General features: G+C 44.3%; 1 protein-coding gene across 1 annotated transcript; it reads right to left on the minus strand.

The window, feature by feature from the left end:
• Positions 1 to 152: 152 nt before the first annotated feature.
• Positions 153 to 24622, minus strand: CIDEB (cell death inducing DFFA like effector b). The gene is made up of 5 exons (XM_040423471.1): positions 24443 to 24622; positions 19443 to 19587; positions 8108 to 8257; positions 2810 to 2997; positions 153 to 534 (listed from the first exon to the last, which is right to left on the minus strand). Exons 1-5 carry the CDS (start codon positions 24478 to 24480, stop codon positions 402 to 404), a joined length of 654 nt encoding a protein of 217 aa, XP_040279405.1. The 5' UTR covers positions 24481 to 24622; the 3' UTR covers positions 153 to 401.
• Positions 24623 to 25433: the final 811 nt, after the last annotated feature.

The raw sequence follows: 25433 nt of genomic DNA on the forward strand, positions 1-25433 counted from the left end.
TATGTCTACCTACATTGGACATTCAGTACATGTCATGAGTTTATTAATTAAAGCTATTGTTTTGTACAAGGGTTAATTTTCTAGCTGGACTTTATATTCTCCCTTTGACCCAAATATTAATACCCTATCCTCAACTGCTGGACTAGTATTTACCCCTAAATGCAATTTTTCTGAGAGAAAAGCATCATACATATGGCTTCCAATGGAACATGCCACAATTTCTTTGTATGAAATATGGAGGTACAGTATGTCCCAATGTACTTCAATGGGTGCTCGATTGCATATTACGTATGTAATACCACCATGTGCATGCGGCCTTATTGGAAGAGTTGGTGCATCACTTGAAAACCCAGCCAATGATTATCTGAAACAACGAGAGGACATGAAATGTGGACAAAATATCAGCCTTCATATTCACAGATTCGATTCTGCCAGTGATCTCCACCTTCGAGCAGCCGTCTTAGTACTCCCGAGGCAGTAAGCATCAGACGTCCCATTCCATTCAGAGCTGCTGACAGAAGCCGCATTAGTTCCCTGTTAGAGAAAATATCCCATAAATGCATGAAGTCCAACAAATAAGGCCTCATGGACATAACCGTATTTTGCAGTCTGCAAATTGTGGATCTGCAAAATACGGATACCGTCCATGTTGCATCTGCATTTTTTGCGGACCCATCGACTTCAATGGGTATGTGGTCCCTATTTTGCAGTTAAGTATAGGACATGTTCTATACTTTTGTGGAACGGACATACGGATGTGGAAAGCACACAGATCATCTGTCTCGTATGGCTGTTCTGCAAAAAGATAGAATATGTCCACAAAGGGCGGACCACAGACCCATTGAAGTCAACAGGGCTGCAAAATAAAATGTGGACAGCACACGGCCTACATCTATATTTGGCAGATCCGTGTTTTGCGAATCGCAAAACGGATGCGTTCATGTGCATGAGGTCTAACCGGCATTTGGCACAATAAGTTGGACATAAGCAACTTTTATTTTGCATGAAGTCTTAGAAATCGATCTTTTAATAGGACATTTTTTTCTTCTTAGGGAATATGTAGGGGCAGGGGTGCTCCTAGCTTTTCTGCTGCCTGAGGTGAAAAACTGAAAGGTCACCTCCCTCCCAATATCTTAACCTAACCCCTTCTCTTCAGCCCATGGCCCTGTGGCTGCCCCCCTCTTGCCCCTACCTGGTGTTGCCTGAGGTGATCGCCTCACCTGGCCTCATTGGTGGTGTACCCCTGTGTAGGGGACTGGTAGGTCGGAGCAGGTACTGAAACTATGATGCCATTACCAACCACAAGTCCAGGAAACTGCACAATGTAAACTGGATTGTTTACTGTGAAGCTTTAAGCATGAATGCTACAGTCCTCTCAGTTTAGGCTTAAAGGCACAGTGTTTTAATTGCATTACACAGAATGGGATGGCTATTATTCACCCAAATTTTAGGAATTGACTGAGACCGGTTGCTATGGGTCCTTTTTGGTACTCCAAACTCTCTACACCAACTGGCTTGCTACAATAGTTTCCTTCAACGAACTTCAGAGATGGCACTTCAAACCTCTCTCTCTCTCTAGGCCACCCGATCCCTCACTCAACCGAACCTCAGAAGCTGGTGGTCTAACTCACAGTTTTGTTCTCCTACCAGATCACCCATAACAGCTACAGCAGCTACTCCTGTCCTTGATTTAGCAGAAGATATCCACTTTTAACAGCTCCGCTTGTTGCTCTACCTTCTCGTCATGTCTCCAGAACAGTATGTGGCAACTAGGTGTCCCCATTCTCTATTTTACTGATAGACGTTTAACCCTTCCCAACCCAAGCAGTCCATCCTGTAAGGGTTAAAATACACAAACCATGTCCAAAAATGTAATGTATTAAACAAAGTGCAGATAGTAATATTAAATTGTATGGCGGTGCCATGGAAAATGGCAGAAAAGGAAATCTGAATATTTCCCAACACTAATTGGTATTTCCAGACACCGATGGCCGACTTTATGGAAACCACTATACAGTAATAAATACATCACCACAAAGATGGAGAGTGCAGAGGAGACATTGTGTCAGTCTATGGATAAAATAGAGCTGTGTTCTATGCTATTTTTTCCAGCACTTGAAAGAATCCTGATGGAGAGTCCTAACGGAGCTTCTGATGTCTATGTGAACCTAGCCTAAAGTTGTGTTACATTAGTTATATCCCATCACATGTCCTTCGTCGAACTTCGACAAGAAATTTGGTTAGTTACGAAAGACTTTGTCACAAATCATTTTCCATTGTAAGGAGCGGGAGCAATGACAGGGAATGAGGATCGCGCCGCCCCTGTCATTTACACCCTCAGATGCCGCATTCAATGCTGATCGTGGAATCTGTGACTGACATTCAGCCTTTCAGGGGTTAATCAGGGGTTAAAAAAAATAATACTCACCTCATCCACTGATGATGTCACCGCAAACTCCCAAAGTGATCATGTGGTGATGTCATCACGCTCGCCGCAGGTCCTTTGGCAGGTTTTCCCCAATTAAGACGGTAGCGGATAACCTCTATGTGAGCAAGTGGATGCAATTTTTTTTTTTCAGCCACCATTTTAGGAAAAATTTATTTGCAACCATGAAGCGTGAGGAAATTCGGCTTTGCGGCAAATAAAATTTTTCCTAAAATTTGGATCAAAGTCTACTTAGGATACTTCGATTCGCTCAACACTAATCATTACATTCACATAGATAAAGTTTCATTCGATTCCAACAACTCCTTCTTGGTACGTTATATCACGGTACGTCAGTGAGTGTATATTTATCCTTGTACTCACCTGACCACTTTCTTTGGTCCTAAGAACTGGAAGTCACAGCTCATAGAATACAAGCCATAGAAGGTGGCCTTTATATTAAGACTGCCAAACACATCACGGGGGTTTAGCTTGTATACATCAAATGTGATTCGTGCAATATCCCGGCTGTTCTTTGGTTTCTCTTGTTGCAAGGAATAAGACAACACGCCCTGCAGGAAAGACAAAGTATAAGAGTTATTATTAATACAAGTTATCATTTTTGCTAGAATATGAATTCAATTTATAGTTGTCAAGGCACATAAGTTATGATAGAAGAAAGATAAATATTTTACAGATATATAACATAAGATCCAAATTCTTATAATGCAATCAATGCTTTCATATTAATAATACATATTTTAATATAACATTATCTATTAAGTATATATTTTTATTGTGTTTTTTTTCCCCATTGATTTATTGCATTGTTTGCATCATTAAGATTTGTTTTTATTTTATTATGTATTTATGTAAATCTATTAAATATTTATCCTTCTCCTAAATGCTAGTGCCTTGAGAGCCAACTATAAATTGCATTAATATATATACAGTTTTTTTGACCCCGATAGTACAAGAAAACTCACAGTGGTAATTGTAGGCGCTAAAAAGAAAACAAAAAAGTCTTTATTTCACATTACATAAACTAAAAGGGGCAAGAGAAAAGAACCCACTTGTTTGAAAAAATAGCAAATACTGATGCCTCGTTTGAGCCAGCTATGTCCGGGGCCCCTCTTATTATATTTACATTAATTACTTTATATTACCCTCATGTATCTTATTTCACCAAAGGTATAGGCGGGGGAAAGCAATTACTAGGATAACTGAGATCACTCATAATAAAACTGTTTGAGGGAGTAGGTAGTCAGACTGGGCATCAGAAATGCATAGATAGGATATAGATGCTTGCCCCTCCCTTTACTAGGTAGCAGCGTCCCATCCAGTAATTAACAAAATATGAAAACGAGAGGCACGGATTGAAACTAAGTAACAGCTCCCTCTTCATTAGGCCTCTTGCACGCGACCGTATGTATTTTGCTGTCCACAAAAAACTGATTCACAAAAAATGCGGATGACATCCGTGTGCATTTCGTATTTTGCGGAAAGGATAACGTTTATTTTGCAGACCCATTAAAGTGAATGGTTCCGCATACGGTCCCCAAAAAAATGGAACGGACATGGAAAGAAAATATGTTCGTGTGCAAGAGGCCTTCCACACACTTCCCTCACTCCTGCTGTAAGTCGAACAGCTGAGGAATGTGACTAAATGCACGTGTCTCTCAGGGTCACATTATAGAGACACAGTTACTAAAGCACTTCGCTAATGAATTTATTATTTATCTCCCTACACTACACAGGCTCGACGCGTTTCTCCATCACACGATGTGTCATCAGGAGCCGTGACATATGCCATAGCTGGAGATCTAGCACATAACATCGAGCTTGCCATCTCACTTGCATGGACAGCGGCGTGTCCGACTGCTTTTATTTTGAGTGATCCCAGTTATCCCAGTAATTGCTTTTTCCCCCCTTCACATTTGGTGAAATAAGATACATGAGGGTAATATAAGGCAATTAATGTAAATATAACAATAGGGGCCCTGGACATAGCTGTTTTAAACAAGGCATCAGCATTTGCTATTTTTTCAAACAGTGGGTTCCTTTCTCTTGCCCATTTTAGTTCATGTAATGTGAAATAAAGACTTTTTTGTTTTCTTTTTAGCGTCTACAATTACCACTGTGAGTTTGATTATTATCTTTTGTGACGCAAACTCACACAGTATCCCTAGCTGTGAAGTGCCCGATAGTACAAGACCCTAGAGATAAGTATTTGCCTTCAAAGTCAGCTACAAACGAGGTTGTTTTCTACTGGACCTTTTTAGCCCTATTGTATAAAAGAGGACCTTTTTTTATTCTAGATAAATACCTTTACTTGCAGGGTACCCCCCGCTGATGCTGCCACCCTGAATGTTTTTTAAAATATCGCTCCTGTGCCCCGCTGTGCCCTACTGTATTTTTCCCGCTCAGTATGTTAATAACATACTGAAAACTACAGGGGGGCACAGCGGGACGCAGGAGCGATATTAAAAAAAACAGGCAGGGTGGCAGCATCAGGCAGGGTACCACACAAGTTAAGGTATTTAGGCTACTTTCACACTTGCGGCAGAGAGATCCGGCAAGCAGTTCCGTCGCCGGAACTGCCTGCCGGATCAGGCAAAATGTATGCTAACTGATGGCATTAGTAAGGCCTCATGCACACGGACGTTTTTTTTCACGGTCCGCAAAAACAGGGTCCGTAGGTCCGTGATCCGTGACCGTTTTTTCGTCCGTGGGTCTTCCTTGATTTTTGGAGTATCCACGGACATGAAAAAAAAGTCGTTTTGGTGTCCGCCTGGCCGTGCGGAGCCAAACGGATCCGTCCTGAATTACAATGCAAGTCAATGGGGACGGATCCGTTTGACGTTGACACAATATGGTGCCATTTCAAACGGATCCGTCCCCATTGACTTTCAATGTAAAGTCTGGAGTCCCTTTTATACCATCGGATCGGAGTTTTCTCCAATCCGATGGTATATTTTAACTTGAAGCGTCCCCATCACCATGGGAACGCCTCTATGTTAGAATATACTGTCGGATATGAGTTAGATCATGAAACCTCATTTCCGACAGTATATTCTAACACAGAGGCGTTCCCATGGTGATGGGGACGCTTCTAGTTAGAATATACTACAAACTGTGTACATGACTGCCCCCTGCTGCCTAGCAGCATCCGATCTCTTACAGGGGGCCGTGATCAGCACAATTAACCCCTCAGGTGCCGCACCTGAAGGGGTTAATTGTACTATCATATCCCCCTGTAAGAGATCAGGGCTGCCAGGCAGCAGGGGGCAGACCCCCCCCCTCCCCAGTTTGAATATCATTGGTGGCCAGTGCGGCCCCCTCCCTTTCTCCCTCTATTGTAATAATTCGTTGGTGGCACAGTGTGCGCCCCCCGCCCCCTCCCTTCCTCCCTCTATTGTAATAATTCGTTGGTGGCACAGTGTGCGCCCCCCCCCTTCCTCCCTCTATTGTAATAAATCGTTGGTGGCACAGTGTGCGCCCCCCTTCCTCCCTCTATTGTAATAAATCGTTGGTGGCACAGTGTGCGCCCCCCATCGGCCCCCCCTCCCTCTATAGCATTAACAACATTGGTGGCCAGTGTGCGGCCTCCCATCTCCCCCCCCCCCCCCCGATCATTGGTGGCAGCGGGTTACTAGCAATAGTACAATAGTAAAAGATTCATACTTACCTGGGAGCTGCGATGTCTGCTTCCGGCCGGGAGCTCCTCCTACTGGTAAGTGACAGTTTATTTAGCAATGCGCCGCACAGACCTGTCACTTACCAGTAGGTGGAGCTCCCGGCCGGACACGAACATCGCAGCAGCCGGTAAGTATGAATCTTCTACTATTGTACTATTGCTAAGTAACCATGGCAACCAGGACTGTAGTAGCGTCCTGGTTGCCATGGTTACCGATCGGAGCCCCAGCGATTAAACTGGGACTCCGATCGGAACTCCGCTGCCACCAATGATGGGGGGGGGGGGAGATGGGAGGCCGCACACTGGCCACCAATGTTGTTAATGCTATAGAGGGAGGGGGGGCCGATGGGGGGCGCACACTGTGCCACCAACGACTTATTACAATAGAGGGAGGGAGGGGGGGGCGCACACTGTGCCACCAACGAATTATTACAATATTACAATGATATTCAAACTGGGGAGGGGGGGGGAGGGTCTGCCCCCTGCTGCCTGGCAGCCCTGATCTCTTACAGGGGGCCGTGATCAGCACAATTAACCCCTTCAGGTGCGGCACCTGAAGGGGTTAATTGTGCTGATCACGGCCCCCTGTAAGAGATCGGGTGCTGCCAGGCAGCAGGGGGCAGTCTTGTACACAGTTTGTAGTGTATTCTAACTAGAAGCGTCCCCATCACCATGGGAACGCTTCTGTGTTAGAATATACTGTCGGTTCTGAGTTTTCACGAAGTGAAAACTCAGCTTTGAAAAAGCTTTTATGCAGACGGATCTTCGGATCCGTCTGTATAAAAACTAACCTACGGCCACGGATCACGGACACGGATGCCAATCTTGTGTGCATCCGTGTTCTTTCACGGACCCATCGACTTGAATGGGTCCGTGAACGGTTGGCCGTGAAAAAAATAGGACAGGCCATATTTTTTTCATGGCCAGGAAACACGGATCACGGATGCGGCTGCAAAACGGTGCATTTTCCGATTTTTCCATGGACCCATTGAAAGTCAATGGGTCTGCGAAAAAAAATGGAAAACGGCACAACGGTCGTGTGCATGAGGCCTAAGACTGATCAGGATCCTGATCAGTCTTAAAAATGCTTGATCAGTCGAAAAAATGCATTGAAATGCCGGATCCGTCTTTCCGGTGTCATCTGGCAAAAACAGATCCGGCATTTATTTTTTCACCTTTTTTTCAGTCTGCGCATACCGGAAGGACGGATCCGGCATTCCGGTATTCTGAATGCCGGATCCGGCACTAATACATTCCTATGGGAAAAAATGCCTGATCCGGCATTCAGGCAAGTCTTCAGTTTTTTTAGCCGGAGATAAAACGGTAGCATGCTACGGTTTTCTCTTTTGCCTGATCAGTCAAAACGACTGAACTGAAGACATCCTGATGCAAACTGAACGGATTACTCTCCATTTAGGATGCATGGGGATAAAACTGATCAGTTCTTTTCCGGTATAGAGCCCCTGTGACGGAACTCTATGCCGGAAAAGAAAAACGCAAGTGTTAAAGTAGCCTTGTCTAGAATAAAACAAAACCGTGAAAGGTCCTCTTTAAAGGGCTAAAGGATTTTCTTTTGTTCCTGAGCATGCAGTACCTGTGAAGAGATCCATACTCACCTGCTCCTCGGCGCTCCGATCCAGCCCTGCGGCTCCTGGGCTGTGGTTACTGGACTTCTAGTGCCCGTATGTTATCTTCCGCAAATAACTGGACACAGCCATGACATGTCCTCAAGCGGCATACGGCTTGGCTTGCTTTGCACAATTTTAAGCAAAACGTATCCCTCTAAGCTTGTCTAGTGAGGTGTAAAAAGTGTCTAAAACAAATAATAAAAGTTCTACAGGTATGAAGGCCAGTTGCACCTTCAGCCAGAACTATGGCTCATTTAGCTTAGTAAATCACCCCGATTGCACAACTACATTATTTATAAGAAGTAAATGAAAATTGAAACTGTTGGTAATGTTTAAAAAAACAAACAAAAAAAACACCTTTCTTGGATTCCATTTTTGTTGTTTTTCCAAAACCATGACCACTAAACCATCTTCCAGGGTGTCAAAGTATTCTTCTGTATCCAATAATGTCCCATCTTCCTCCAGTACTAAAGATACAATACCTGTCAGAAAGAGCGCATCCATAGCCTGGAAGACAGAGAAATAATGTGATCGATATGTGAAAAGTAATTTGTGAAAGCCATGATTATTTTCTGTGCTTTAGGGCTCATGCACATAATCAAAGTTTTGGTCTGCATCTGCTCTGCATCGGATACAGGCCCATTCAGAAAAAAAAAAAATAGAACATGTCCTATTCTTGCCCATTTTAGGCAGTTATAACGTAGGGTAGGATGCAAAATGCAGAACGCACGCAGCCGGTATCCGTGTTTTGCGGATCCGCAATTTGCGGACTGCAAAATGCAGCAATGGCCGTGTGCATGAGGCCTTAATCAGTAGATACTGCCACCATTCGAGGTCCTTCTTCAGCATGAAACAACAGTTTTCATGTGCCATCTATGAATCCATAGTCAGTGCATGGCTCCTTGCTCTTTGTTAAATTTTTGGATTTTGTACCCACTGCAAGGATCCCTACACAGAATACAGATCCTTAAGAAGCAGAGAGGGGACTCCTAACCTTGCATCCACTGAATGGCGCACAAAATAAAGCGTGCATCAGATATCAAGTTTCTTGTCTGGCCTACGTTGTAAATATAAAGTGCTAACTAGACATGTTGCCCATATAATAATTATTTTAGGTATAATACCTATGTAACAATACTTGCCATATTGCCATATAAATATATCAGTCTCTTGTTTTTTCCTGGAGCATTCAGCACAAGCATATTTTATACGGTTCTCAAGAAATTTCGACAGAAACTGTATAATAGTACTACAAGGAATATGCCTAGGCATTGGGAGCTCGATCAGTAAATCTTTTGGGGAGTGTTGTCCTATGGGGAAAACTGTTTAACCCTTTAAAAGGGTTTTCCAAGACTTATATGTTGATGACTAGTTATGAGCGAACCTGGACCGCCATGTTCGGGTCCGTACCGAACATTATGGTTAGTGTTGAGCGAAGCGAGCTTCGGATGCTTCATCTGAAATCGCTTCGTTCAAAACTTTGGCATAATACTGTACGGAGATCCGTCTCCGTAAAATATTAGAATGTATGGGCTCCGATGAGCCGAAGTAAGTTATTCGTGAAGTCACGCATGACTTTGTTGAATAACTTTGGTAGTTTATTTTTAAAGTGGAAAACCACTTTAAAACTTGAAATCAAACTCAGCTTTGGTTCCGGAACCAAAGTTGAGTACTGTGATTGGCCGGTGCACCATGTGACCCTGCATACATAAATGCCGGATCACATGGAGCGCCACCATTCTGCTCTGAATAGTGTAGGGACAGGACGCTGCTGCATGAAGGGAAAGTGTTAGGCTTTTATTATTTAAAATAAGTGTGCTGGTGACCTGTAGGCATTATTGAGGGGTGCAATACAGCTCGTTTGCACCACTGAGACAGAAATACAATACTTAGTCGTGCTGTTCAGTCTGTGGGTGACCTGTACTCATTTTTACACCTGCTAATATTCCAAATCTTTTCAGTCTTAATAAATGTTCCCTTAGTTCTTATTCATACTTAAGCATTTCAAAAAATTTTGTTAGTTTTTAAGCCATGACTTGAAGAAAGATGAGAAGTGAAAATACTTCCATTTTTGTCATTTCTGTTCCAACATTTCAGTTGAAGAATTCAGGAAATGTAAGCTCTGCCCCTGCAGTGCACCAAGATGCCCACTTTTTAATGGGGTTTGCAAATATTGTGTTCCTTTTGCAGTTCATTTCGAGGGATTGTCCTGCCAAAATTGGGACTATTGGTAATGTGATGTCACATGATGACACCTCATCCTACTGTGAATCATCATTACTCATAGTGGTATCATCCATTCTTGAAATCAATTACCTGAATCACTCCCTTTATGAGCTGTTTAGGGAATAGGAGTCAAATCAAAATCAAATTCCCTGCGGCTCCCCCTCGTGAAGTCTTTTTCGACCAATGAAGAGGGCAGAATGTCTGTCACGCAGGGGCGTAGCTACAGGGGAATCAGGGGAAGCGGCTGCTTTGGGGGCCTGACCCAGAAGGGACCCATCTAGGAGGAGGAGGACTAAAGCATTTTGTCAGGGCCCCCTCAACAGTATTACACAATGACAGTGCAGAAAACGGATGGAACAGCTGCCGGGCCTGGTCTGAGAGAGCGATCTTTACTAGCCACAGGAATGGGGGCGGCATGAAAGGCAGGGGTTTGCAAAAAAATTAATGGGGGAGGGGGGCCTCTTTTAAAAAAAATTGCTGTGGGGCCCAGTCATTTCTAGCTACGCCACTGCTGTCATGCTTGCTGCCAGCACATACAGCCATCTTCTAGAATTCGGATAACAGCCTATATCAGGATGCACACACCTGTATTATAGCTCTGAGCATAACCTGTCAAGAACAGGATAGAATTCCCCTAATGCAATTAGGAAAGACTTTGACAAAGTAAACATATTTAACATACAGGTATTTCATAGATTTAGAGGGTCATTTATTATACTCAAATATGCCTATATTAGGCATATTTCAGGTGCAGATGGCGGCGCAACAGTAAGGGCTGTTTCACACGAGCGGATGCCGTGCGTGACATCCGCTCCGTGAATGACAGCCAAGACCCGATGCAGACTGCAGAGGCACGGAGCATTAACATGACTGATAATGCTCCATGAGATCACAGTGAGATAAAGTTGTCACTGTGATTTCGTAGTAAAGAGATCACAGAGAGGCACGGAGCATTATCAGTCATGTTAATGCTCCGTGCTTCTGCAGTCTGCATCGGGTCTTGGCTGTCATTCACGGAGCGGATATCACGCATGGCATCCGCTCGTGTGAAACAGCCCTAAGTTGCCCCACTCATGCCAGTTTTAAAATTGTGGACGTAGCATGGGCATGGGAAGGGGACAGGCCGCCAGGAATGTCTCATTCACCATTTTCATTCTAAATGTAAGGCAGCTAGGAAGTGGCACTGGATACTCCGAAGTTATGGAGAGGTCTCAGCCTCTAAAACGCTGGGCTTAATAAATGTGCCCCTTAGTATTTAGTACATTTTTTAATAGATAGACACTTTTCAAATGCGATACAAACAGAAGCACCCCATGCCATATGATAAGTATGTGACAAAACTATCATACAAAAGTCACACATTTTTGAACAAACAGCATTTTGCTTACAAATTTGCAACTTTTGCCATTTTTGTTTTAAAGGTGGGTGAGGCTTGGAGGGAGGGGTATGGCCTCTTTTGGACCAACACATTTTCTACAGCTTATGGCTGAATTATTAAGAGCATCTTACTCCAGCACAGTTTTATTACGACTTTAGTATGAAACACCAGTCTTAAAGGGTCTTAATCAGAAATACTGTTATGCCCCGCTCCTCTTGATTGATGTCACGGTTCGCAGCATCGCTGACGAAATCCCGCGCCTGCGCCGTTCACTTCTGTATTCGGCACAGGCGCAGTGAGTTAAGGCCACTCTCCTGGTGCCGGCTTCCTCACTGTGACGTAGTCGGCGCAGGCGCAATGAGGAATCTGGCACCAGGAGCGCGGCCTTCACTCACTGCGCCTGTGCCAAATACAGAAGTGAACGGCGCAGGCGCAGGATTTTGTCAGCGATGCTGCGAACCGTGACATCAATCAAGAGGAGCGGGGCGGGCAGAACGGAGGACCTGGGTGGGATAAAGGGTGAGTAGACGGAGCCTCTAGGTGCTGAATCTATGCCCACATAGCACCTAGAGGCTCATTAGCATATTATAAATGTGTGTATTTTATCAGAACGGCTGCAGGGAGAAATGTAAAAAACATACTGTTATGTAGTGCTGACATTAGCACATCGCTATATCAGTCAGCTACATAACAGTAATTCTGATGGTAGAAACCCTTTAAAGCAGGGGTGCACAACCTGCGGCCCGGGGGCCACATGCGGCCCTTGATACCATTCTGTGCGGCCCCCAACCATCTGATAACAGACATGTATGCCTATGTCTTGTGGCTGCTCACATATATTTTTCATGTATTTCTCCCATTAGATGGGAGTCCTGGAAGTGTAACTAGACATTAATGGTATATAATGTGTGATCAATATGCCATAAGTACAATATTTCAGTTGTTAATATACCTTTAAATTTTAATTTCGGCCCTCGTCATTGGTTCAATCTGGCAATGTGGCCCCCAACCAGGAAACGTTGTGCACCCCTGCTTTAAAGGATATGCACACCTTTGTAAAAAAAAAAAAAATTTGTAGAGAAAATAATTTCTCCAATTGGTTGAGTTTATTTATTTATAAAATTTTTCGTTTTTGTAACATACAGCTGACACTCTGCTTGAAATAACAGTTTAACCCCTTTTATGCCGCGGTCCTTAGGGACCGCTGTCTGGAAGGGGCTAACCATCGTACTGCTGCTCTGCCCTGGCAGCGGCCCGATGCTTGAAGGGTTAATGTCCCCCCTCCTTTATAGATGGGCGAGTGGTGGCGATGCCACTCCCCACTTCCCCAATTCAGGATGGCAGAGCGCACACAATACCCCCGCCCCCCATTTCAAGATGCAGAGCGCTCAGGTTCACGTTATGTAAGAATTCCTTTATGGATTCTACTACCACGGACCATAACTAAGGGTCCATTCACACGACCACATAATGGGTCTGCATCCGTTCTGCAATTTTGCGGAAGGGGTGCAGACCCATTCATTTTCAATGGGGCCGCAAAAGATGTGGACAGCACATCATGTGCTGTCCACATCCGCACTTCCATTCCGCAGCCCCGCAAAAAAAATAGAGCATGTCCTATTCTTGTCTGCAGCCATGGACAAGAATAGGCATTTCTATCATATTGCTGGCCACGTGGGGTCTGAAAAATGCAGCACGCACATTTGCGGACGTGTGAATGCTTCGCATGGGTATATTTCATCTATTTCATTTAATGTTTCTGTGTGTCGTTAAAAGATAGACAGTATCCCCCATAACAGTGACCTCAACAGTCCCCCACCCCTTATCACTGACCCCCCACACTGCCCCACCTCCTCAAAATGGGATCTCCACAGCAGCCCATCCCCTTAACTTTGACCTTCACAGCAGCCCGCCCCTTTAACAGCACCACACTCCCTTGACAGTGACCTCCTCAGAGGTCTGCCCCCTTAACAGTGACCTATACAGCACGCCGCCCCTTAACACTGACCTCCATAGGGGACCGTCCCCTTATCTGTGACCTCCACTGTTCCCTGCCCTCTTAACAGAGACCTCCACAGCAGCTGTCCCTTTAACAGTGACTGCCATAGTACCCTGTTCCCTTAACAGTGACCTTCACAGAACCCCGCTGACTTAACAGTGACCTCCACAGCAGCTGCCCCTTTAATAGTGGCCCCTGCCCCCTTAACAGTGACCTTCACAGTGCCCGTCCCTTTAACAGTGACCTCCACAGCGGCCTGCCCCCTTAACAGTAACATCCACAGTGCAGGGCCGGCGCTATAATAAGGCAGACCAAGCGGCTGCCTTAGGGCGCAGAGACGGGGGCGGAAAAATTAAACTTTTTTTCTAAATACCCTGTGTTTTTCGCCCCTGTGTCTTATGGGGCAAATACTAATGAAGCGCTTCCATTTTGGAAGCGCTTCATTAGTACCGGAGGACCGGGAAGCGGTGAAGGATCTGTACTCACAGCTTCCTGATCCTCCGCTCGGCTGTCTTCTGTGCAGGGCTGCGCACCATGTCACCTCACTGTGCGCAGCCTTCACAGCTGACAGCCGAGGACCAGGAAGAAGAGAGAAAGCGCTGGTGGTGAGGAGCGGCGGCGTCCAGAAGCAGGAGAGACAAGTTGTTGTTTTTTTTATTTGCGCTGATGGCTGACATGGGGGCATGATGGCTGACATGGGGGCATGATGGCTGACATGGGGGCATGATGGCTGACATGGGGGCATGATGGCTGACATGGAGGCATGATGGCTGACATGGGGGCATGATGGCTGACATGGGGGCATGGTGGCTGACATGGGGGCATGGTGGCTGACATGGGGGCATGATAGCTGACATGGGGGCATGATAGCTGACATGGGCGGCTGATGGCTGACATGGGGGGGGTGATCTGAGGCATTGGGGGTCTGATCTGAGGTCTGATTAACATTGGGGGTCTGATTGCTGGTCTGACCTGAGCTGCAATGGAAAATATATTTTTCTTTTTATCCTCCTCTAAAACCTAGGTGCGTCTTAGAGGGCGAAAAATATGATCCTCAAACCAACGATTGTCTGAAGCAGGGAGAAGATACCAGGACCACACAGAGGAGAAGCCAGCGGCTACAGACAGGACCAGGGCCAGGTGAGTTGCGAAGAGGGGGGGGCACCAAAATGTAGCTTCGCTTGCACCAGCCCTGCCACAGTAAATCCCCCTTTAACAGTGCCCGCCCCTTTACCAGTGAGCTCCACAGCAGCTGACCTTTTTATAGTGGCCCCTGCCCCTTACAGTGACCTCCACAGCAGCTGCCCCTTAAATAGTGGCCCATGCCCCCTTAACAGTGACCTCCACAGCGCCCTGCCCCTTTAAGGCTTGGGCTACACGACGACATGTGTCGCGCGACAACCAATGCCACACAACAATTTTTATAATGATAGGCTATGGTGTCGCACTGTCACGTCACAGTCGCAGCATGTCGCATGTCACAGTGCGACACCATAGCGTATCATTATAAAAATTGTAGTGCGACATCATGGTCGCAGTGTAGTTGTGCCCTATGTGTCGTGAGACATATTGTCAAGCAACACATGTCGTCGTGTAGCCCTAGCCTAAAGCTTATCTACAGCAGTGAAGAAAAATGTCTGGTTGTTATGGAAACCTGGAGTAAAACTGTGTGTATGTGTAGACTAAGAGCCTGCGAACTTCTATTGGCTAATAAGGGACATGTGACCGTGTGTATGGCAGTTGGGATTTGAAGAGATAGACTCGCAGGCTTGTATTGGCTAATGCAGGTCATTTTGGGGGAATTTCTCAGGAACAGTATGTCCTAGAAAGCTGAGACCCAGTCTAAAGCCTTCCAGGTCACCTGGTGTACCTGTGTGCCAAATTTGGTGAAGATCGGTTCAGTCGTTTGATCGCGAATAAAGAACAGATTCCACCTTTCATTTTTCACAGCTCCATTGGAAAATGAAAGGAGGAATTGTATTGGTTGCTATGGGCAACTAAGCCAGTTTTCCTTTGCACCAGTTTTGATAAAGCTCCCCAACTGCATGCTTCTATGTGTACATAGCATTGTGTATCGTCACACTGTACTAATCTGTATGGGAAAAGTGACCGTTCAATGTGCGGACTGCACACAATACTGTATTCAGAAGAGAGTGCATGTAGTGAGAGCGACAGTAATGAGATCTATATCAGGCTTATAACGCCATGGTTTTCTGACTGTAGATCGCTGCACTAATGTTATCATCAGAAATATCTATTGTGTCTACAAGTAATGGACTTTCTACAGAATGGAAAGTGAGAAATAGATCTGCTGATTACAGGCTGTAGCATACTGTAAGACTCACCATGTTGTGGATTGGAATGAAATCTTACTACCAAGTTACTTGCAAGTTCCAGCAGCCCATACAGTTGCAAGAAAAAGTATGTGAACCCTTTAGAATGATATGGATTTCTGCACAAATTGGTCATAAAATGTAATCTGATCTTCATCTAAGTCCCAACAATAGACAATCACAGTCTGCTTAAACTAATAACACACAAAGAATTAAATGTTACCATGTTTTTATTGAACACACCATGTAAACATTCACAGTGCAGGTGGAAAAAGTATGTGAACCCCTAGACTAATGACATCTCCAAGAGCTAATTGGAGTGAGGTGTCAGCCAACTGGAGTACAATCAATGAGATGAGATTGGAGGTGTTGGTTACAGCTGCCCTGCCCTATAAAAAACACACACCAGTTCTGGGTTTGCTTTCACAAGAAGCATTGCCTGATGTGAATGATGCCTCGCACAAAAGAGCTTGCAGACCTACGATTAAGAATTGTTGACTTGCATAAAGCTGGAAAGGGTTATAAAAGTATCTCCAAAAGCCTTGCTGTTCATCAGTCCACGGTAAGACAAATTGTCTATAAATGGAGAAAGTTCAGCACTGCTGCTACTCTCCCTAGGAGTGGCCGTCCTGTAAAGATGACTGCAAGAGCACAGCGCAGACTGCTCAATGAGGTGAAAAAGAATCCTAGAGTGTCAGCTAAAGACTTACAAAAGTCTCTGTGCATATGCTAACATCCCTGTTAGCGAATCTACCATATGTAAAACACTAAACAAGAATGGAATTCATGGGAGGATACCACAGAGGAAGCCACTGCTGTCCAAAAAAAACATTGCTGCACGTTTACAGTTCGCACAAGAGCACCTGGATGTTCCACAGCAGTACTGGCAAAATATTCTGTGGACAGATGAAACCAAAGTTGAGTTGTTTGGAAGAAACACACAACACTATGTGCGGAGAAAAAGAGGCACAGTTCACCAACATCAAAACCTTATCCCAACTGTGAAGTATGGTGGTGGGGGCATCATTGTTTGGGGCTGCTTTGCTGCGTCAGGGCCTGGACGGATTGCTATCATCGAAGGAAAAATGAATTCCCAAGTTTATCAAGACATTTTGCAGGAGAACTTAAGGCCATCTGTCCACCAGCTGAAGCTCAACAGAAGATGGGTGTTGCAACAGGACAACGACCCAAAGCATAGAAGTAAATCAACAACAGAATGGCTTAAACAGAAGAAAATATGTCTTCTGGAGTGGCCCGGTCAGAGTCCTGACCTCAACCCGATTGAGATGCTGTGGCATGACCTCAAGAAAGCGATTCACACCAGACATCCCAAGAATATTGCTGAACTGAAACAGTTCTGTAAAGAGGAATGGTCAAGAATTACTCCTGACCATTGTGCACGTCTGATCTGCAACTACAGGAAACGTTTGGTTGAAGTTATTGCTGCCAAAGGAGGTTCAACCAGTTATAAAATCCAAGGGTTCACATACTTTTTCCACCTGCACTGTGAATGTTTACATGGTGTGTTCAATAAAAACATGGTAACATTTAATTCTTTGTGTGTTATTAGTTTAAGCAGACTGTGATTGTCTATTGTTGTGACTTAGATGAAGATCAGATCACATTTTATGACCAATTTGTGCAGAAATCCATATCATTCCAAAGGGTTCACATACTTTTTCTTGCAACTCTATGTAAGTGGCTGCTAGCTGTGCTGTGCAACAGGATGTGGGGGCGGGGCAGAAGAGCTTGTGCTGGTGCATGTGAAATCCACAGGAACGCCTCACAGGAGATGACAGCCTGAGCAAAACTCATAGAAGAGATTTTCTGAGTGCATGTGAAGCAAATCTGATACCAGTAAACAAACAAGAGCAATTTTATTATGTGCTGCATTACAGTACGATATGGGGTTATTGATTTTAAGTGCACAAAGGTGTCCATAGCCTTTAAAGGGTTATTCCCATCTCAGACAATGGCGGCATATCGCTAGGATATGCCCCCATTGTCTGATAGGTGCAGGTCCCACCTCTGGGACCAGCACCTACAACGAGAACGAAGCAGGGGGTGGTGTGGCTGGAGGACCCCGGATTTCCCGGTGTCTGTCCACCACCAAGCGCTGCTCCCATAGAAGTGAATGGGAGCGCACTGCGCATGTGCGGCCCATGCGCCAATTCACTTCTATGGGGCAGACAGCAATAGAATGTGCAGTGCGCCCTCCGTTCATTTCCTGGCTCCGTTCTCATTGTAGGTGCGGATCCCACTGCTGGGACCCGCACCTATCAGACAAAGGGGGCATATCCTAGCGATATGCCCCCATTGTCTGAGATGGAAAAACCCCTTTAATTTCTCTCCACTGAAATAAATAATTTTTGCCATCACTAGGGGGAGCTCTTTAATAGGAGCATTTAATAGGAGCTGTATATTATTCCCATGCAGTGAGTTCCATCTAGTTGGAGCTGTAGGCCCAAAGAACTTTATAATTCAAATGGGTGTTCCCATCTTAGACATTTAGGGCTCATGCACACGGCCATAGTTTTGGTCCGCATCTGATCTGCATTTTTTGCGGATCGGATGCAGACCCATTTATGCAGACTTACATCCGTAAGTCTGTTCCACGGCCCCGCAAATAAATTGATCATGTCCTGTTCTTGCCCATTTTGTGGACAAGTATAGGACATTTGTAAAGGAGTAAAAAAAATGGCAGCAGGCTCTCAGGCAGTATCTATATTTTGCAGATTTGCGGACCGAAAAAACTGATACACACGTGTGCATGAGCCCTTAGACATCCATAGGCTAAGCCTAAGTGTCTCCTTGATGTGGGTACCCCCTCTGGGCATCTAACTCCAGAACAGGGATGTTGGGACTCCCTTCCCGCCTAAGAGGTGGGCAATACTTCCTATGTTGATCACCAGCCACTCCCGTTTCAATGGTTCCCAGATCCCCTGCCTGCCTTTTCTTCCTGGGCCCTCTTGATGCAGGAAATGGCCACTCAGTCAACCACTACTCATACCAATGACATGCCTCAGGCAGTCATTGGTCAAGTCATAATTTTTTGAGTGCCAGAAGGGACCAGGGAGGAGAGACGAGTGAGGGGACCCCAGAAGTGTTGGGATGTGAGTGGTAGGGGATTGGTGAAGTGAGTTCAGCTTCTTTTATTTTTTTAACCAATTCTCAGCCTTCTACAGAAATTTTTTACCATTGGGACAACCCGACCACTAAACCAACGTAGACCTCCAGGCAGGTATGAGATTCAGCCAGTTCCCTCCAGTTCTCCAGACCCGGTTGTTAAAAGTCCCTATACGGATAGCTGGAGATGTTCGCTTCCATTGCTTTGTGCTCTGCTGATAGTTTAGCTCCTTAGTTGGGTGGTATGTGTGTGTAGTGTATATATGGTGTGTATGTGTGTTGCATATAAATGGTGTATATATAAACGTGTCGTGAAGCCATGTGTCCACTATTGAGTAGGGAACATGTTGTTAAAAATTTGAATCGCACCCCTGCCTCCAGGGATATTAACCATTAACCCATAGTCACACTATATCACCATAGATAATGGATATTAATCACAATTTCAACCACGTCGTTATTAACTGTTGACGTACTCTAGACTGCTAGGGATATTATACTGTAGCTAGTGCTAACTCCTAAATCACTGTATATAAATGTGTGATATAACGCATGCACAAAAAAGTGTGTATAATTGGGTAGGGGGCACCAACACACGTAGATTCTATAAAGACCCCTCCATTAACTCACCTTTGCTATGAGCTCTCGCAGGGAGCCAGCGGTAACTCCTTTGCGCACGGATCGGTCATGACTACATACACGGAAAGGTCTCTGTGGTGGTGCGGAGACAGTTTTCACTCTTCGAGATATCTCTGAGCCTACTGATGAGACAGACCTAGAAATCACAAATACATTAGTGCAACAGAATTCAGCTAAGACATTTGATTACACCGTATAACCCATAGAAAATCAATTGTCAGATGAAATCTGTTTCATAAACTGGGTAAAAAAATAAATCCACATCAGACGTATAGGTCTGTAAAAAAAGACATTACACATCCATATACTGTAATCCACCCATAGGTTCCTATTGTGCCATTGTTTCTGTGGCACACATTTGGCATGTTTGTATCCAGACCCTTTTTCTTGTAATAACGTTTTTCCATCAGAAAAAGCACGGTCCTCGTGCACTTCCATGGTCCCGGCAACCAGAGAGGCCACTGCTTTTTCCTATAGTGTGCATTCACGACCACCACTGCTGTATTGCACAGTGGTCATAACCATGGAAACGAGCAGTTTATAATGTGATGGAAAAATGAATCCAGCCAACAAAGGAGGCAATATGGACAATCACAATACATTAGTAAGTGCCTGGTATTAACTTTCTCTACATGATAAATGCCATTTTCTGAAGTGAGACAACCATTGTAAAGGGAATGTATCATCAGCAAATGACCTAGTATTTAACTCATGTTTTTATATTAAACATATATATATATATATATATATTATTATTTTTTTTTGATGATTCCACGACACTATATTTTAAAACATTGCAAATAATCCTGTCATTTACACACTGGCTACTAGGCCTAATAATAGGACACAATTTCCTGTTCTGTACAGGTAACTTTTCAGTAGCCATTATCATTATTACCACAGGCAGAATTACAATGACAAGTACCACCTCACAATAGGTAAAGTCACAGCTTATCAGCTCCCTCCTGACTTCTGCAGAGGTCATGGAGCATGCCTAGAAAACGTTCCCATAGAAGTCAATGGGATCAACTGATCATTGTGCCTATGGCCCATGTATGTGAGCTTCTCTCAAAAGACATGAACTCTTAACATACACTGCTCAAAAAAATAAAGGGAACACTTAAACAACACAATGTAACTCCAAGTCAATCACACTTCTGTGAAATCAAACTGTCCACTTAGGAAGCAACACTGAGTGACAATCAATTTCACATGCTGTTGTGCAAATGGGATAGACAACAGGTGGAAATTATAGGCAATTAGCAAGACACCCCCAATAAAGGAGTGTTTCTGCAGGTGGTGACCACAGACCACTTCTCAGTTCCTATGCTTCCTGGCTGATGTTTTGGTCACTTTTGAATGCTGACGGTGCTTTCACTCTAGTGGTAGCATGAGACGGAGTCTACAACACACACAAGTGGCTCAGGTAGTGCAGCTTATCCAGGATGGCACATCAATGCGAGCTGTGGAAAGAAGGTTTGCTGTGTCTGTCAGCGTAGTGTCCAGAGCATATAGGCGCTACCACGAGACAGGCCAGTACATCGGGAGACGTGGAGGAGGCCGTAGGAGGGCAACAACCCAGCAGCAGGACCGCTACCTCCGCCTTTGTGCAAGGAGGAACAGGCGGAGCACTGCCAGAGCCCTGCAAAATGACCTCCAGCAGGCCACAAATGTGCATGTGTCTGCTCAAACGGTCAGAAACAGACTCCATGAGGGTGATATGAGGGCCCGACGTCCACAGGTGGGGGTTGTGCTTACAGCCCAACACCGTGCAGGACGTTTGGCATTTGCCAGAGAACACCAAGATTGGCAAATTCGCCACTGGCACCCTGTGCTCTTCACATATGGAAGCAGGTTCACACTGAGCACATGTGACATACATGACAGAGTCTGGAGATGCCGTGGAGAACGTTCTGCTGCCTGCAACATCCTCCAGCATGACCGGTTTGGCATTGGGTCAGTAATGGTGTGGGGTGACATTTCTTTGGAGGGCGGCACAGCCCTCCATGTGCTCGCCAGAGGTAGCCTGACTGCCATTAGGTACCGAGATGAGATCCTCAGACCCCTTGTGAGACAATATGCTGGTGCTGTTGGCCCTGGGTTCCTCCTAATGCAAGACAATGCTAGACCTCATGTGGCTGGAGTGTGTCAGCAGTTCCTGCAAGACGAAGGCATTGATGTTATGGACTGGCCCGCCCGTTCCCCAGACCTGAATCCAATTGAGCACATCTGGGACATCATGTCTCGCTCTATTCACCAACGTGACGTTGCACCACAGACTGTCCAGGAGTTGGCAGATGCTTTAGTCCAGGTCTGGGAGGAGATCCCTTAAGGAGACCGTCCGCCACCTCATCAGGAGCATGCACAGGCGTTGTAGGGAGGTCATACAGGCACGTGGAGGCCACACACACTACTGAGCCTCATTTTGACTTGTTTTAAGGACATTACATCAAAGTTGGATCAGCCTGTAGTGTGTTTTTCCACTTTAATTTTGAGTGTGACTCCAAATCCAGACCTCCATGGGTTGAAAAATGTGATTTCCATTTTTAAATTTTTGTGTGATTTTGTTGTCAGCACATTCAACTATGTAAAGAACAAAGTATTTCAGAAGAATATTTAATTAATTCAGATCTAGGATGTGTTATTTTTGTGTTCCCTTTATTCTTTTGAGCAGTGTATTTTAGGCCTAGTGGCCTAGGAAATTTCAGGATTACGGTATATCCAATTTTTTTTCCAATATAGGGACATGGGAAAATTCTAAAAAAAATTATGTTTAACACAAAAACTTAATTTTCTTATGACACCAGCGTACCTAGATCCAAAAATTTTTTATTTTTCTGTTCACATAGCCATATGAGGGCTTGTTTTTTGCAGGACAAGTTGCCCTTTCTAATGGCATTATTTAATATTGCATACGATGTAGTGGGAAGCTAGAAAAAAATGGCTATTCCACCACAGTTTTGTTATTACGGCGTTCCTTATGCCGTAAAACTGACCTGTTACCTTCATTCTCTTTCTTGTGTTTTTATACTTAAAAAAAATAAAAAAATTGAAAAAACTTTTTTTTTATTCTGACCCCTGTAAGTTTTTTAGATTTATATCTATGGAGAAGTGACAACTCATTTTTGCAGGATGATCTGTAGTTTTTATTACAACTTTTTAATCACTTTTTACTCAATTTTATTTTTTTGGGGGGAGGAGAAGCTGCAAATAAAAGTCAAATCAGCCATTTAAATTTTATTTTTTGTCACACCATTTGCTGCACAGTATAAATATTTTTATATTTTATTTGCATGGGAATTTTTGGACATGGCAATGTTAATGATGTTTTTTTATTGTTTATTTTATTTATTTTTTAAAGTTTTTTCGCTTATTTGAAGTCCCCCTAGGGAATTTGAACATGCGATCATCTGATCACTTTTCCTATATACTGCAGTGATTTAACATTGCAGCTCTTGGGAGATTCACTGTGTTCCTATGGAGACCCGCCAAAGGTAGGACTGTATAGGAACCTCTCTGTGGTAGGCCTCTGAGCCTTCAGACGGCCCGAGGCTGCCATAGCAACTGAACGACTCCCTTGATCTCGGCATGGGGGAGCTGTTTGGGCCCCAGGATTTGACTATTCAGATGCTGTGGTTGCAATTGATCATGGCATCTGAGCATTTAAAAGTCCATGATCGGCGTTGTCGCTGATCAAATGCTTTGTGTCTGGGAGTCTGCTGTATAAAAAAACAGGCACATGGTGGCTATGGCACCCGCTCTGATTCTGAGCAGGTGGCATCTTTAAAGACCCAATATCATCTGTACATGTACGGCTGATGTTAGGAAGGGGTTGATACATAGTTGCCGATTTATTTACACATTATCAGGAGGAATAACAGAAATGTAATAAGAAATGGCAAAATGCAGACTTGTAAGGGCTGTTTCACACAAGCGAGTCCATTGCGGGAATCCCGCTCCGTGTGTGAGTGTGATCCTCCGCTCTGGACTCCGCTCTGCAGGAGCGCACGGCATTATCAGGATTTATAATGCTATGTGTCTCTGCTTGACCTTATTTCTACAGAATTATACTGTCAGCTTTATGTCGCTATGATTCTGTAGAAATAAGGTCTAGCAGAGACACATAGCATTATAAATCACGATAATGCCGTGCGCTCCTGCAAGTCCAGAGCGGAGGATCACACTCACACACGGAGCGGGATTCCCGCAATGGACTCGCTCGTGTCAAACAGCCCTAAGAAAGATTGTTCTAAATTGACTCTAAAAACTCGTCAGGATTGATGACAGAGTTTTTACTTTTAATAAAACTGACCTGGGTATTTTCACATAGTATATGCTTTACAATGTGTAACAACTATTATAATACACAATCTGATCTGATAATGAGGTCATAACCTGTCAATGTAGGGTGGGAATAGTGGGCTTTAGATGCTTGGGTTGATACCAATTTGAAGAATGTATCTGGATTTAAATCTTTTTTTGAGAACTAATGTTGGCACATAGATGTCCCCCTTGCCCTTCGTTGTTTGTCTGGTAGAGGTATACTAGTTTACCCAATAATCGGTAATATTTCAGAAAGTAAAAATTTTTACCTGGTTTACCCTCTAGCCTAAAGTTGGCTGACTAACTTTGCACATACTAATATAGTAAAATTTGCAATATCACGCTGGATTATTATAATTAGCACCATGTATGTCCATCATAAGGCAAGAAAATAGTGAAATAATTAATATAAAACAGTTAAACGAGACCTTATTTGAAGCCCCTCAAACCCCACAACTATTTAGCGTAACTTATATTCCTGGTCTCCTCATCTGGGTCAGAGGGAGATTTTAGGTCCCTTAGCCTCCAAGGCCCATGTGCGATTGTACTTTCATCTCCCCTATAGTCATGTTCCTGATATGGATAGGTTTTCAGAAGATACAGTATACAGCTAGAAATGTGACCCATGATGCACATTTAACATTACATTTGACCAACAAATTACAAACCTGAAAGCCCCAGCGCCGAGGTTAGATATAAACTCCATTACGATCCACCAACAGAAGGCAAGCCCTTGCTTCTTTGTAGCCCAGTGATTTTTCAGCAGAATGTCATGGACTATGAAACTTTCCACCAGACAAACACAGGAGCAAAGTTCAAGAGAACTAAAACGACTCTAGATTGCAACACTGGGAAATAAGGACTGACATCACACAGATGTTAGGAACGCTGGTATCTAGGGGCACAGACAATTCTTCAGAGATAGTAATGCTATTACAGTATATGGCAGGGTCCAGTATAGCTACAGAAAGCTTGAAAGAAATTCACTTTCAAAGATTATTCATTTTAGAGCAGCCGGGCAGTGTAACACAATTTCCTTACAGGATTAGTCATTCTCCCAACATATTATGTTTATACTAAGGCTACTTTCACACTTGCGTTGCTGGATTCCGGCAGGTAGTTCCATCGTCGGATCCAGCAATCTGTGTTCAAACGGATACCATTTGTAGACGGATCCAGATGCGGATCTGTCTCACAAATGCATTGCAATACTGGATCCGTCTCTCCGGTTGTCATCCGGAAAAACGGATCCGGTATTTATCTTTTTCACATTTTTAAAGGTCTGTGCATGCAGATCCATTTTTCCCGGAACACTTGGGGCCAGATCCGGCATTAATGCATTTCAATGTAAAATAATGCCGGATACGGCATTCCGGCATGCTGCGGTATTTTCTCCGTCCAAAAACCGTTCAGTGACTGAACTGAAGACATCCTGATGCATACTGAATGGATTGCTCTCCATTCAGAATGCATTAGGATAAAACTGATCCGTTTTTTTCCGGTATTGAGCCCCTAGGAGTGAACTCAATACCGGAAAAGTTAAACTCAAGTGTGAAAGTACCCTAAGGCCCCTTTCACACGGGCGAGTATTCCGCGTGGATGCGATGCGTGAGTTGAACGCATTGCACCCGCACTGAATCATGACCCATTCATTTCTAT

The sequence above is a fragment of the Bufo bufo genome, chromosome 3, assembly GCF_905171765.1.
Source record: "Bufo bufo chromosome 3, aBufBuf1.1, whole genome shotgun sequence".
Taxonomy (NCBI): Eukaryota; Metazoa; Chordata; class Amphibia; order Anura; family Bufonidae; genus Bufo; species Bufo bufo.